Source organism: Aspergillus melleus, assembly GCF_016097325.1.
Source record: "Aspergillus melleus strain CBS 546.65 chromosome Unknown contig1, whole genome shotgun sequence".
NCBI classification, from domain to species: domain Eukaryota; kingdom Fungi; phylum Ascomycota; class Eurotiomycetes; order Eurotiales; family Aspergillaceae; genus Aspergillus; species Aspergillus melleus.
The window spans coordinates 5,709,244-5,723,499 of NW_025763370.1; the positions used below are offsets into that span (position 1 = coordinate 5,709,244).

A 14,256-nucleotide genomic window follows, 5' to 3' on the forward strand; every position below is an offset into this window, starting at 1 on the left:
GATCGCGGAGAAGTGCTATGGGCTCTCACACTCCCTCAGATCAGCATGGTCGAGATTCCACCATGGAGACTGACCCCCGTAACATCGGCTACGACCATCACCACCTCCATGGCTTGGAAACGGGGTTCTACACCGCGGAAAAGCTGGTAGGGCTGCATCCAATTTCGTTTTAAATGAGCCCCATAAGACTAACTATTAGCTTAGCGCTACGCTTCCGCCAGACATGTGCATATGACTAGTAGGAGGTACTTTATCGGTCCCATTCCCAAGGGCTGGCTGCAGAATCACCGCAAATCCTGGTACAGATCGAGACTCAATTTCAAAAACTACTCCTCAAAAACGGTTACTTTCTCCGCTGAACCGGAAATCGCACATTACTCGGACAGCCCAGATCGGGGCGAACCCTCGGATTCGCAACGCGAGCAGGACGATGATTATCCGGTCGATACAACGGAAGGCGAAACAACGGACGTGGATCTGGACGCGGAGAATGAAATTAGTGACCAAGACTCTATCCGAAGACATGGTGCTCTCCGGGCTTTGGATTATCCTCTGGATGAGGAGAATGAAATTCCCCCCGCCCCAGGACCAGACACGCAAGCTCGCCCGGATTCCAGCAAAAGTGAGGACAACGTTGGTGCTGAGAGTAGGATGGGCGAGGCCGGTACATCCTTTGTCACAGCAAGAGAACGTGGACCCAGCTCGGCCTCTACTACAAAACCGTTGTCCTCCGGGGGACTCAGCGGTAAAGGCGACCAAGAACAGACACTACTGAAGCCAAGTGCTCCCGATTCAATTGCGGATGAGGCCAGTCAGTCAAGCCCCATGGTCCTCCCAAGTGAAGTCGGATCTGAGACCCCGTTACTGAGACCCGATTCATCGGCCAAAGCAAAAGGGAAAGCGAGGCTCTCCAGAGCCCCGTCATCAATGAACCTGGAACAGCAGGAGCCTCAGAGCGAAAGTACCGAAGGAGAGGAGCACCTTGAGGGAAGACGACATTCATCCCAGAATCCTCTCAATAAAATCTCAAACAAAGCAGCCAAGTACAATCTGGACGACAACCTCCTGGATAAACAACAGCGATTTCATTCCCGGCTGTCGAGAACCCGCGGCAAAATTTCGAGAAAAGTGCCCTACCGACGGAAGTTGCAAGATGGAGAGATCATCAAGACGGAACGAATGCTTGTGCGAGTCGAACAAACTATGCAAGATAATCTCCCGCACGACTTTTCGGAGCACGATAGCATGAGAATGGAAACGCGGGTTTTGGATAATTGGCGAGAATATCTTGTGGTTTGTCGTGCCACTGCAGATCCTGATGCACCTTTCTCTCTCCAGATGTACAAGACACATGTTATCCCGAAGATCCAGAAAAAAGGTACTCGGGTTTCTCCTGAACATGAAGTAACACTTGGCCCAAAGAAGATCAGCGTCAATTTGTACTCTTCATTGGACAAGTCGATCGTCCTCTGGGGGCCCTGCAAGTATGGCACGAAGATCTACATTATTCGGCCCAAATCAACAGCGCATGCGGTCGAGTGGTACACTTCAATCTTTCAGGCACTAGGATGGCAGCGGCCTAGTTCGCTGTCAATCAACGTTCCTGACTTGGGGGTGGGTCTTATATTCCGGAATCCATTCGATGAACAAGAGATAAAAGCCGGTCACAAAACGCGAAAGAGTGAAGTTCTTGCTCGGTGCGCAGAAGAGGAGAAGTACGCTGCCTTGGCGATTGTGCGCGAATGCATGGAGATGCTCGAAAAACGCGCAGAGTGGTCCGACGTGCTGCAACGGTGGTCGAAGACAGAAAAGATGGGTCTTGCCTGGAAGCGATACGATCGGTTGGAGTGGATATATGGTATCAATGAGGAGAAGATGTACGGGTCACTTGCAATGCAGAACACCCATGAGCTTGAGCTGCGACCAAGACAACATTACCATACCTTTGTCCCTCTTGGAGACACCAAGATTGAAGAGCCGGAGCCCGTGGAAGGGTTTCTGGTTCGTCTCACATCACAGAAGGGGGTTCAACAACGGATGAACAAAATGTTCTTCAAGCGCCTCTACTTCTTCTGCCAGGACCACTACTTGTTTTTCTGCAGACCAGCAAAATCGCTGCCACCAGCCCCGCCCCGGCTCTGCCGAAATGATTCCAACATTCCTTCGACACAAGATATACTGGATGGAATGCCTTTGTCATACGACATTGATCCCTATCCATATGAAGACGGAAATATCACATGGCTGACAAACGGTAACAAAGAACACATCAAGAAACACGACGAGGAAGCTTATGCCCAGCTACGGCGTGTCCATCACAATCTCAGCAATTCAGACGGCTATATTGATCTTCGTCGGGTAGTGGAAGTGCGTCATGTGCGGCGTGACAGTTGCCCAGCGGACCCCAACATTCGAGAAGGACCGGACGTTCCCTTCAATCCCGAGGCACGGGACACCCGCACCGACGACGGAGCAACTCAGCAGTTCGAGGACGATCGGACTTTCGAACTGCAGATGGACAATGGACTTGTCGTCCGCCTTCAGGCGTATAATGCAGAGACGAAGGATGATTGGATAAACCGACTCAACGCCTTAGTGAGATACTGGAAGACGAGGGCCGCAGCGGATGCGGCTGAAATCAAAGACATCCGACGACGAAATGTCGAAGTTTTGGGTATTGATGCGGAACTGGAGTCGATGATCGGACTGATCGCCAAAAAGTGGGAAGTCAAAAAGGCCGAAGCATCTCCGCATCTGCACAACATGTGTTCTCTTTCTGGATGTCGAGCGATCAAGGTATGTTCTAGCCAGTCATCTAGAGGAGATCCCCGTGCTTATACACTTGAAGATGTCTGGACAGCTCTTCAAAAAGCCCCGACGACACTCAACATTCAAACGATGCGAAGTGGTTTTGGCCGACGGAAAACTATTGATTTACCGCAGCTCGTTGCGGAAACGCAACGGGGTCCAAATCCCACATATCCACTCCAGCATTGAAACTACCATCGACCTCACCGACTGCTATATATACTCGGGCTTGCTGGCCGAGTCCGATCTCCTGTATAGCAACCAAACCTTCGACAGCAACAACCCCGGCCACCGCACGCTCCCGCGAGCCTATCTCTCCACCGATGTGTACACCAGCACCGACGAGGACACCGCCATCACCTTCGTAATCTGGCAACCGCTGCGCAAGAACCTGTTCCGGGCCATCGAGGGGAAACGAGGGCAAACGAGAAAGACTCTGAAGCAGGTGCCGAAGCTAGGGGTACACGGACGGACAGTCGTTTTCAAAGCGCGCAGTCGAGTTGAGAAGGATCGCTGGGTGTTGAGCATTGCGTCTGAAATTGACCGGTTGCAGGAACATAAGCCGGAGGACATTCGACTTGTTTGATTCTTTTACTTCATTGCCCAATTTGTGATCAAACACGCTTTCGTCTTATTCCCTTTTCTTTCAGTCTATATTATGAATATCCTATTCGTACATAATCCAACTACCAATCTATCTATCTACCTCCGTCTTTGTCTTTGTCTGTATCTACATATAATACAATCCACAACCCCAGTCCCATACTAAGCACCCTGACAAAAATACCCCCTCAACTCAACGCCGGCCTATCCAACTTAACCGCCTCCTTAACCACCCGATCCCTCACCCCCTGCCGATACCCCTCCCTCCCATCCACCACGCCCTCCTCCCACTCCGTCCACCGCATCGGCCTCCACCGCGGCCACATCACCGCCATCACCCGCCCCGTGATCAAACTGATACTGACCGGCCCGTACGTGTTGCTGTCTAGCGAGCGCTTCGGGTCGTCTGCGTCGCCTTCTAACCAGACATGGTTGAAGGGCACGATCTGGGTTTCTTTCATGCAGGGCTCTCGGGTTGTGATTCGGTCGCCTGGGAGGCCGATTATGCGTTTTATGGCGATGTGCGATGGGTTTGCGGGGGAGCTGGTGTATCGTATTTTGTTAGCTCAGCTTGACCTGGATTTGAGACGAAATATCAAACCAAACCACAGACAACGAAGGGGGAGGAAAACCTACCGAAACGTAACCACCATCCCCCTCTCCAATCTCCGCTGCCTCTGCCACGGCCACCCGGCGCCTCCGAACGGCCACATATTGACCAGCACCATGTCGCTCTTCGTGTGCATCAGGTCGTAGTCCTCGTTCAAGCACGGCGTCATCGAGGGCCCGCGCACCCACATGATCTGGCACATGTGCTCAGAGAAGAAGAGGCCGATGGGGAGGAGGGGCGCGGCGATGCGGAGGGCGCGGAAGGAGCGGCGGATGGGAGGGGGGAGAGAAGCGTAACGGGTGCGGAGGGAGGAGAAGAAGGAGGCTTGCGATTGTGGTCGAGGGGGATGTTGAGAGTGAGGTTGAGATTGGGGAGAGTGTTCTGGTTGTCGCCGCGATGGGTTCGGGGAGCGCGGTTTGGCGACTTTGGGTGAGAAGAGGCGTGATGGCTTCGGTGGTGGCATTTTTCTTCCTCTTTTCGAGTCAATGTGATTGGCTCCTTTTCTGCGGTTTAGGGGAGGATAAGGTATGAAGGAAGTGAGGGAATTATTCGTGCAATCGTCCGAGTAGATCGCATCGGAGATGGTCTTGTCTGCGTCTGATAATCACGACGGTAGATCCGGTTTGTTGTGTTTGCATGCAGTAGCTCCAATTGACCAATCACCGAACGATCCCTCCCCAGTTGTGCACAGCGTTACCTACCCAAATAGGCTAGCCTATGCCCTTTTATGAATTACTGACTCAGCTGTCGCAATCTCCCACCCAAATGCAGTAATCCATACATAAGCACTGAATGCTGACCCTCACACAAGCCCACACCCCGGATCTATCCATCCTCAGCTTTTCACCATGGACTACTCTCGCCTTCTCCTCGCTCTCGCCGTCTACATCGGTAAGTTGAATCCCTCCACCACTGGCCCCACGATCACGAACCCCAACCCCGCGCACAGAAGTCAAGTCAAGTCAGTTACTAACCGCGATCTTCGAAATAAATAAGTCATCCGCCTCGTCCGCGCCCGCTTCTTCCCCTCAAAGATCATGGCCCACGGCAAAGTCATCGAAGTTGACAAGTACGTCTGACCCACAAAACCCACGACATTCATCGCACACAGAACAGAACAAACCAAACCAAACCAGACCAGACCAGGCCAGACAGGTTAACTCATCGTCATTTTACAGCCCCGTCATCTTCAAAGCCCTCACCTCCTCCGGCCCCGTCGTCGTCGACTTCTTCGCGACCTGGTGCGGACCCTGCAAGGCCGTTGCGCCGGTCGTCGGCAAACTCAGCGAGACGTACCCCAACGTGCGCTTCATCCAGGTGGACGTGGACAAGGTGCGCTCTGTCGCGCAGGAGCTGCAGGTGCGCGCGATGCCGACGTTCGTGCTGTTCAAGGATGGACAGCCTTTGGAGAAGCGCGTTGTGGGTGGGAATATGAAGGAGTTGGAGGAGGGGATTAAGAGCATTTCTGCTTAAGTTGGGGATTGGGTTTGACGTGAGGGACTACGCATGTGTACCTACGGAGGAATGAATTTGAAGGTCTGAAAGAATAAACCATAGCGTTTCAATTCATCTATTTAATGGGAATTGCGCTACTACAGTTTGATCAGTGTTCTAATGGGACGATGTAACTCTGTGTAATGAACGATATTCTGAGGATTGTATATCTGCATGTACTACATGGCCAGCTGCATTGTACATACATAAACACCCCGTTGAATGACCAAGTTAAAATACCATGGTGGACTCAGCCACTCAGATTCACCAGTCTGTCTCAGTGAGTGTGGCAAGGAAATAGTAGGAGAGTTTCCAGGCAAGAAGAACTGAATAGTCGCCATCCAAGGTTGATGGCCAGGCCAGTTCATGTCCAAAGACAGCCCTCAAGTTAAAACGAAAGAACATTGGCAGGATCAAGCCCACCGTCACGTGAAAAAATTATCATCCCATGATGGATAACGAAAGAATAGAAAGGAAGGATACACACAAGGTCCCAAAGAAAGTCAAGAAGTGAAGAAAAAGGAAAGAGTCAAACAAGGCAAGTAAACAATAAGAAAATGAAAAAAATATTCATCCAGGCTTTGCAATCCGTTACGTCTCAGTCACATTATGTACGGTGGTTGGCGTTACATGATCGGGGTCTTGCGCTTTTCAGCGCTGGACAGCACAAGCATCGGAGTCTTGCGCCTTTCCGGACCCTGAGCTACCGTCTTCTGGCCAGCGACGACAGCAGCAACCGAAGGTGACCCCGCTGGGGGAGAGACCTGGCCCGATCGAACATCCGCAAACTTGCCACCAAAAAAGCCTCCATCTTCGCTGATGGGGGTGTTGTAAGGGCTGTCCTGCGACCGTCGCTCCCGAGAAGATCTTTCCTTCCTCTCGGAGCCAATCGCACCATTGGCTGCAGCCCGCAAACTGCCCAGGCTCGGCTTGCTGGAGAGGCTACCACTGCGAACCGTGGCATCATCTCCGTCGGAGAACGTGAATTCCTTCTCGCTGGCCGGTGTGTTGGTACCACCGCTGCTGTGGCATCCGAAGCTGCGGGTTTCGCCTCGTCGCTCAATTCCCGCACGCACCAAATTGTGGACGGCCCTTCGACGTTGTCGAGTGGCGAAGTTCTTGCTACCTTCGTGCTTCGAGGTAGGCTTTGCAACGAGTTCCTCCAACGAAGGTGGGCCGCGCGGTTGGCGCATAGGGTGCTCACCCGCGCGCCCTTGACCGGGTCCGAAAGTGCCCGTGGCGGGTGTCTGTGGCAGAGTAGCGGTCTTGGGGGCAGGCATGGTGCTGTTGGCGTTGGCCCGAGCAGTGTCGATTGGCGCTTTAGACGCTGGGTTGAACGACGAGCTCTTCTTGTGGCCCCTGCGGAAGGCATTGGCGGATGGTGGCGGCAACGGGACTGTTTCGTGAGGGGGAGAAGGGCTGGAGCTGGGCGGAGACACCGGCTGGGGGTACCTCTCGTAAGAATGAGTCGACTCAGGAGGCGGTGACACCTCAGCGCGGAAGGTAGGGACCTGCATAGCGGGCGGCTGCTCTTCTTCCTGATACGGGACCGGTGAGCCATCCTGCTGGATAGAATTGTCATAGACGTAGTTCTGCTGGCCCGTGAGAGGGTTAAAAACGGAGAACAGCCCGGGCTGGCCGAGGACGGGCTGCACGACGGGCTGCACACCCTGCTGAAGCTGTTGCTGATAAAATCCCATTCCCGGAACTGACAGCGAGGGAATTTCCTGCTGCTGTTGGGCTCCCAAAGGCATTCCCAGGCTCAAGCCCTGGAATTGCTGGGCCGCGGCGGTCACGCTGACCAGCTGTTGCTGCAGGCGCTGCTGCTGGGCAGCCAAGAAAAGATTCGTAGACATCAGCTCCGCATAAAGACTTTCGTCGATGTGCATATCGCTGCCGATGTCGAGGGTTGGGGGCGCAAGCACCTGCTCCGGTAGGGTGTACATGGGGCGATTTTGGTTTGTGTCCTGATTCTGGTTCTGGTTCATACCGAAAGAATGGCGAGGGAAACCAGTTCCCATAGCGGTCTGCGGGACCCGTTCGGCGGTGCGGTTCGCATGGTTGCCGTATCGGTCACCCTCCACTCCAAACTGCTGCTGACGTTGGGAAGCCGAAGGAACGGTAGCCGACTTAGGAGCAGTACGCAGACCCGCCAGAAGGTGTGAGCGACTGGTTCGAGGGGTTGGTATCGGACCCGATGGCTGAGATTCATCAATAGTCGAGATGTGAGGAGGCGGCACACTCAGTCGTTTGATGTTAGCGCCTTTCCTCCTTGATCCGAAGCCGGAGCCCGGGGCTCCGAGGGAGCTGCCATTATTGAAGGACGAGTTGTAAGTCATCTGAGCAAGACCGCCAGTGTCCATACTCAAAAAGTTGCGAATACAATGAAGAATAATGTAGTATGTGCAATAGGTGACCAAGAAAGATGGACTGCGGTATCTCGGCAATCCAAAGCACGACGGGAACACGAGCGGATTATAGTATTACGGCGAGGCTGAGAAAGAACACGGCGCGAAAGCAGATATTCAAAAGCTGGTGAAATCGTGCGTGGTATGGAAAATATTGGGAAGACAAAGCTTGACTCCTGCAGGGATGATCCGTATTAGTGCACTGTGCGCTGCCGCCCGATGAGAGAGTCGACCTACCTGTAGAATTGAGAACCGAAAATGAGAGGCTCGAAGAAAGAGGCGTTGGAGTGACAACGAATGATGAATATCCAGGACTCCAAAGAGGCGATAGACCTGGTCGTCGGCGGCCTAGCGTGCGACGCTACAGGTTCGAAGGAACCAGGCAAGAAAAGATGGAGCGACAGACGCGACCGGACGTCAAGAAAGGGACCGACGAAGTCGAGAGGGAGGAGATGCAGGTCTTTCGATGATTAAAGACGGACAGGAAAAAAGAGGGTAAGAGATGCTCTGCAACTCCTAGCCGTAGAAAAGATAGTTGAGATGAAGATGAAAATGCAATGACGACTCGAGCAGAAGATTAACTTCAATCCTCAAGACGGGAAAAGGTAATGGGCAGAGCCGCTTCGAAGATCGAAAATAGAAGTAAGGGATAGGCCTTGTCCTCTCTCTTGACGAGATGCTTTTTTTCCAATTAATATTAATTTTTTCTTTTTTTGATTTTTTCCCTTTCGGTATAATCTGCAATCCGGTCGTGGGGAGAGAATAGAAGAGAGAGAGAGAGGGAGAGTTTCGGCGATGGTTGATTATTAGGTCGATTCGGCTCTCGGCGCGTGTTCGTGCTTTTTTCCTTTTTTTCTTTTCTTTTTTTTTTTTTTTTTACCCGCGCCTTTCCAAGTCTTGGCGTTGAGACGGTCAGGGTCAGGCACCAGAGAACAGCCCCAGCGATCTAGACGGTCCGGCAGACAAATCGACTATGACTTTTCCAAATCCAAAAGTTATCACTACAAAGTCTAAAAGACCATGTAGATGATGATGAAGAAATGGGGGGGGAAACTGAAGAAGAAAAAAAATACTAATAGAAAGATAAAGCAACAAGGGACAAGAATAAAAAGGGGGAAGGTGAGGTGAATACGGGATGAGATGGAAGAAGCTAGCTTGGCAGGGAGAGGGGGGAAGTGGAAGAGAAGGAAGAAACTAGAAAGAAAGAACCGGAGGGGGGAAGAGGGGAAGAGGAAAGAAGACAAGAGGGAATGGGAGAGAAAGAAAGTGGATGAAGAGAGCAAAAGAAGAGAGGAAAGAAGGTACCCAGACGGAGAGGGAGAGAGGAGGAGGGAGGCGAGCGGAGAGGCAAGAAGAGGATGACAAGCTCCCTGAGGATTTGCCCTGCGAATCCCAATCAAAGGCCGGCAGTCATCATCAGGAAAAGAATATCCTCAGGCCAGAATTGTCCTTTGGGCTGAGGAGCCTGAGGCGTCCGGTGGTTGGATCGCCCCTTGATTGGCTCGCTTCATCCGCACTAGTCCCTTTGGGGTTAGACCATGGAGACCTGGTCGGGGATTAGCTTTGAGGACAATACTCCGTTCCTCAATACTCAATAATACCTTAGGTGCTCAATAGGTGCCTACGCCCAGGGAGAGAAGTGCCCAGCATTGTCTTCTTTGGACTCTGGAGTATAAATCCTGAGGCACTCAGGCATATGCCCATGCCAGTCCCGCCCACTTTACTCCGTACGCTGTCTCCTCTTCAGACTACCGTACTTATATATCGCACGATCCTCCAGAACGGTCAAAGCATCGGTAACAGGAGTCTGGAGAAACTAATGCGCCCTCTGGCCTCTAGTCCAATGATCCAATCTGAAGCAGCCGCTTGGGCCAACCAATCGATTCCCATGTCTCGTCCCTCCCTCGATAGTGCCGGAGCCTGACACAGACCGTCTGGAAAAGTAATACATCTGGAACATAGGATCGCCGGCCCCTATTGGTCTAATGTCGCCCACCTCGATGGATCATCCCAGTTTAGCGCCTTCAACGTGGCCTCGCCCGCCGCCAGCCAAACGCCTCCGTTGCAGGATTCGTCCAAGAACCGCCGGCCCCCGTCGCCTGAATGGCTGGATTTGGCTTGCAGGATGTGTGTGTGATGGGAAGGCCTGCATGGCTTGAACTGGGCCAATCATCGGCCCAAGTGGCCTTCCATACTCCCGGACATCCAACCTTAGAGTGCCGCACTACTCAGTAGATACTCCGTACTAGATCGTGCCTAGTCACCTAGTCTGCCAGCATTATGAGAACTCCGTACTGCGATCATAGCGATCGTAAGCACAGTCAGAAGCCAGTCGGAATTAGAGTATGATAGCCGCCCTGCAGCCCATCCGGTGGAAATGATTGATTCACCGGCTCCCTCACGCCCTTGCCATCGGGACACAGCTACTTTGTAAGGCGAGATGTTATCGGCTTGAGGTATTACATGTTATCAGCTTGTCATGTAGGTAGGTAGGTATGTACAAACACCCGCTTCAGCATGCTCAGCCAGGTCATACACTCGGTATTTCCCGTGTGCTGCTTCGACGCAACCAAACAATACGAACCTTCAGACAGCTGAGTCCAACGGTAAGTCCGATTGATCATATGCATGGGGAGGTGGGATGGAAGAACGAAAGGAGATTAGAGCAGGAGAAAGGTCAAAAGGAAATATTGGGTATCTGCTGGCAAGACAGAATCTGTGAGACATCCCCGCCAAAAGTGAAAAGAAAGACACAGGATTCGCGTTCGGAATCATAAAGAGTGGTATATCCAAAAAAAGACGTGGAAAGAGATAGGTAGGCAAAAAGAAAAATCACAACCACCGCACCGCAACTCCGTGGATCACATGATACATCGTATACAAATCGACAACTCGAGAGGCATCATCCCCAGCTCGCCTATGCGTCCACAGACACCGTAGGTCCAGGGAAGGGAAATGATGCCGATTCCTTTTGTTCGGGCTCGGGAGACTCCGCCCCCGGGCCCTTGCCATTCATACGGTCAAACTCCAGTGTCTCTGCTAGTTCAGCAGCCATTGGATCCAACTCTTCTTCCTTGAGTCCAGTTGCAAGAGCGACAAGCTTGCGATGAACGTCAAATTTGGTACTGACACCGGCATCGGCGGTCTGCTGAGCTAGGTCTTTGACGGCCTCACGTCGAACTTTCTGCGCCAAACACAATTCTCGGCCAAGCTGATATACGTTGAGTAATTTGGCTTGGTCTGTCGAGGACGGAGCCGTGTTTTCCTTTGCAGGCAGTGGAGTCGTAAGAAGTCGCTTTTGCAGGCGGGATTGCTGTATTTGCTCGAGAAGCGACTCGTAACTACTTCTCAACCTCTCGTACCGCTCCAGTTGTGTGTCAATAGATTCTTCTTGGGCCTCTCTTGCTGTCAGAATGGCTAGCTGCTTTTTGATCTTCTGTCGATCCAGTTCTAATTGCTCGTATAAAGCCTCCGGGTTCGCGACGTCATCTGAGTCTTGCTGATTGGCCTTGGAGCTCCCGTAACTCACTGCAAGCTTCTTGTTCGCCTCGGCCATAATGACACCGATTTTGGACAAGAGCGCCGACGTGGCGGCGGATGATTCCTGCGGTAGAGCAGCAGACTGGGGATCTGAGTTTACAGGGCCATTCACTTCGCCATCGATATGATTATCTCCCATTGTGATAGACGAAGGTGCAGGCGGGATTTCCCGCTCGGAATGGTGTGCCCTTTGCGTAAGACTGGCCGCTGTTTCGCCTTTCTTGTTAATCAAGTCCCCAGCCCGCGCACAGTGCGTGAATAGCAAATTCACCAGTCGAAAGGCACCATTCCGAGCAGCGACCAATGCGGCTGTGTCTCCATTCGAGTCTTGGAAAGACAATAACATGTCGATATCACTCGGAGAGAATGTGGTTTGCAGTTTCTCCAGTAGCACCTCACAGTAATATCGCGAGCTTTTCCACTTCCCTTTACTTCTGGTGGTTTCTGAGATATGGTGGAATATGGTGGCACCAAACCAGTCCCTGAACGAGATAGTATCCAACAGGAATTCCAACAGTGCCGGGAATGTCCGCTTCTCATAATTGTTCGTGAACAGGACAGCACGCACAAGCGGGGTCTCTTCATGCACTGACAGTGCTTTCACATCCGCGCCTCTCCGCAGAAGATCTTTCACTATCTCCAAATCGCCCATTGCGCAAGCCCAATGAAGTGCCGTGTTTCCCGAGTCGTCAATTGCACGATCAACCTGGAAATTGGCTGGGGGCTCCGGGGGAGGCACACGCGTCGCCTCCGGGGCATCTCCCACTGTCATAAAGTAATCTAGAAGTTGGTCGCCATAAAGTATGTGCTCCTGTTCGCTGAGTGACATCGCAGCCACTTCATTCATACCACGTTTGCGCTTTCGGGAGTATGGACCATTCTGTGACATGGGCATCATTTCCTCGTCCGCCACCATGGAGGAAGACTCTAACGTTGTTTGCTCCATCGATTCATCTTCATCGAACCCTGGGTTGATATCATAATGATCGTGTGTGAAGGTCGGAGGCGGTCCCATACTACGAGGTGGCTTAACCGCACTGAAGACCTCCTCGTTCGTAACTCTCTTGTTGGCATTTTTCGGGGCCCTTGGTCTTGATGAAGCTGCGGACGTATGCTTCGGCGCAGGTGGGGGGCTTCGATCACCCGCGACATAATCGAAGATCGGTCGTAGTTTATCAATAATGTTGTTGCGCTCAGCAAGCAAACGACCTTCGGGAAGTGGAATCCACGTTCCTACCTACTGCATTAGCAAGAGAAACCCCCAGAATTTGAACGTCCATGGTCTAAGTACCTTGGTATTTGCCATAACCGCCCTGGACTTTTTCATGGACTCCTTTCTGTACTTCACGCTCGAGTATACGGGTTCGTGCTGGCTTATCGAACCCAGCAACTTTGAGAATATGGGTTGCGTTGATCCAATCATCTGCCCTTCTTCGCATAACACTGTCCGTCTCTATCTTGAATTCATAAACCGGGACCTAATTGGTTGATGTTAGTCTTCTGAAGATTGTACGTCGGGATCGGCGCTCTTCTTCTTGATAATTTGCCCCCGGGAAATGAGGAAAGAGGGAAAGGAATTAGAAAAGGGGGAGAACCCACACTGCTATATGTAGCAGAGTAAATCTTCGAAAAGTCCACCCCCGCCATGATGTGCGTCTCCGTAAGCCGGATTTGATTCAGTTGATTCCCGGACAGTAACAGCAGGTGTCGACGCGATGGCGGCTTCGCACAGCAATCCAGTAGCCTAGAATCACTTGCTTCTAGGCATCAACAGTGGTGGATGAGAGACGAACCCAATAAATTTGATCCAGCACCAGCTCAACAAGACAAGAACTCGACCACAGCCACGAGTGGCTTCTTCATAGGCTCCGTGGTATCGCAGTGACGCGGTGCTTTGCAGGGCTGGGCAAGACGCGCCCTGGATGGACGGAACCGCGTAAAGTGGAATCAGCGCCGCTAAGCCACTTTCGGATTATCAGTCACGTGATGTCACATGACCGCGGACCGCAGGGAAGACCAGCACTACCGAATAGCTGCAAACCTCGTTGTCGGATGTCCCCGTCGTCAGAACGATCGATACCAAACCCCCAATTCTCACGCCAACATGACCGTCGCCGAATCGGTTAAAAGTGCCGTCGGGCTCGCAGATACCACTGGTATGTTTTCACTTGCCATTGGCTCTTCCAGAACCCCGTGGCAGGCTATCACCATGGTCTTGTTTGAACGACCAACTGACGTTGCGAGATAGCTTCCCGGCAGGAGATGTCCGACGCCCGCCTCCCCATCCAGTACCGGGATACTTGTGCACACCTCTTGATTCCCTTGAACCGATGCCGGCAGCAAGAGTACTACCTTCCCTGGAAGTGCGAGGTATGACATTTGCGATCTGCGCGTTCTACCGTTATTGTCTCCTGCTATCCTTGCTACCATTTTCTATTCTACTGTTCGCATTTTCGAAATATGTTATGCAAAAAGCTGACAATTTCTTTTTCACTATCATTACAGGATGAGAGACACAGCTACGAAAAGTGCCAGTACGACGAATTCAAGAAGCGCGTTGCCAAGATGGACGAGCTGCGAGCTGCTAAGGATGGCGCTCGGAGCAACTAAGGGCATTGCATCGGCATGTGCATTCGAAACGAACGAAATAGCGGGTTATGTACATAGAGATTCTGAGATTGTTTGTCCATGCACCGATCGTTGGCGTTGGGATCCTTTCGCGATTAAGCTTGCCGATACCATACCGTCGGCCCTTTAAACACGAGCTGATTGAGCATGAGTGTTTTCCGTAGT

The 14,256-nt window shown here is 52.1% G+C and overlaps 6 protein-coding genes across 6 annotated transcripts; 3 read left to right on the forward strand and 3 right to left on the reverse strand.

The window, feature by feature from the left end:
* Positions 1-62: 62 nt before the first annotated feature.
* Positions 63-3,394, forward strand: LDX57_002020 (uncharacterized protein; the record flags this gene model as incomplete). The annotated part of the gene is made up of 3 exons (XM_046083662.1): positions 63-146; positions 205-2,796; positions 2,849-3,394. The coding sequence occupies 3 exons, from the start codon at positions 63-65 to the stop codon at positions 3,392-3,394; spliced, it is 3,222 nt and encodes a 1,073-aa protein (XP_045939625.1).
* A 205-nt stretch (positions 3,395-3,599) lies between these two features.
* LDX57_002021 (putative mitochondrial inner membrane protease subunit Imp2) lies at positions 3,600-4,484 on the reverse strand (the record flags this gene model as incomplete). The annotated part of the gene is made up of 2 exons (XM_046083663.1): positions 3,600-3,954; positions 4,048-4,484. The coding sequence occupies 2 exons, from the start codon at positions 4,482-4,484 to the stop codon at positions 3,600-3,602; spliced, it is 792 nt and encodes a 263-aa protein (XP_045939626.1).
* A 274-nt stretch (positions 4,485-4,758) lies between these two features.
* On the forward strand, positions 4,759-5,578 carry TRX3 (thioredoxin family protein). Its single transcript, XM_046083664.1, has 2 exons — positions 4,759-5,090; positions 5,200-5,578. Exons 1-2 carry the CDS (start codon positions 5,059-5,061, stop codon positions 5,492-5,494), a joined length of 327 nt encoding a protein of 108 aa, XP_045939627.1. The 5' UTR covers positions 4,759-5,058; the 3' UTR covers positions 5,495-5,578.
* A 563-nt stretch (positions 5,579-6,141) lies between these two features.
* On the reverse strand, positions 6,142-7,878 carry LDX57_002023 (uncharacterized protein; the record flags this gene model as incomplete). The annotated part of the gene is made up of 1 exon (XM_046083665.1): positions 6,142-7,878. The coding sequence occupies one exon, from the start codon at positions 7,876-7,878 to the stop codon at positions 6,142-6,144; it is 1,737 nt and encodes a 578-aa protein (XP_045939628.1).
* Positions 7,879-10,840: 2,962 nt separating this feature from the next.
* Positions 10,841-13,110, reverse strand: MBP1 (putative APSES transcription factor; the record flags this gene model as incomplete). Its single annotated transcript, XM_046083666.1, has 3 exons — positions 10,841-12,696; positions 12,755-12,941; positions 13,063-13,110. The coding sequence occupies 3 exons, from the start codon at positions 13,108-13,110 to the stop codon at positions 10,841-10,843; spliced, it is 2,091 nt and encodes a 696-aa protein (XP_045939629.1).
* Positions 13,111-13,456: 346 nt separating this feature from the next.
* Positions 13,457-14,073, forward strand: LDX57_002025 (NADH dehydrogenase [ubiquinone] 1 beta subcomplex subunit 7; the record flags this gene model as incomplete). Its single annotated transcript, XM_046083667.1, has 3 exons — positions 13,457-13,619; positions 13,712-13,833; positions 13,969-14,073. 3 exons carry the CDS (start codon positions 13,457-13,459, stop codon positions 14,071-14,073), a joined length of 390 nt encoding a protein of 129 aa, XP_045939630.1.
* Positions 14,074-14,256: the final 183 nt, after the last annotated feature.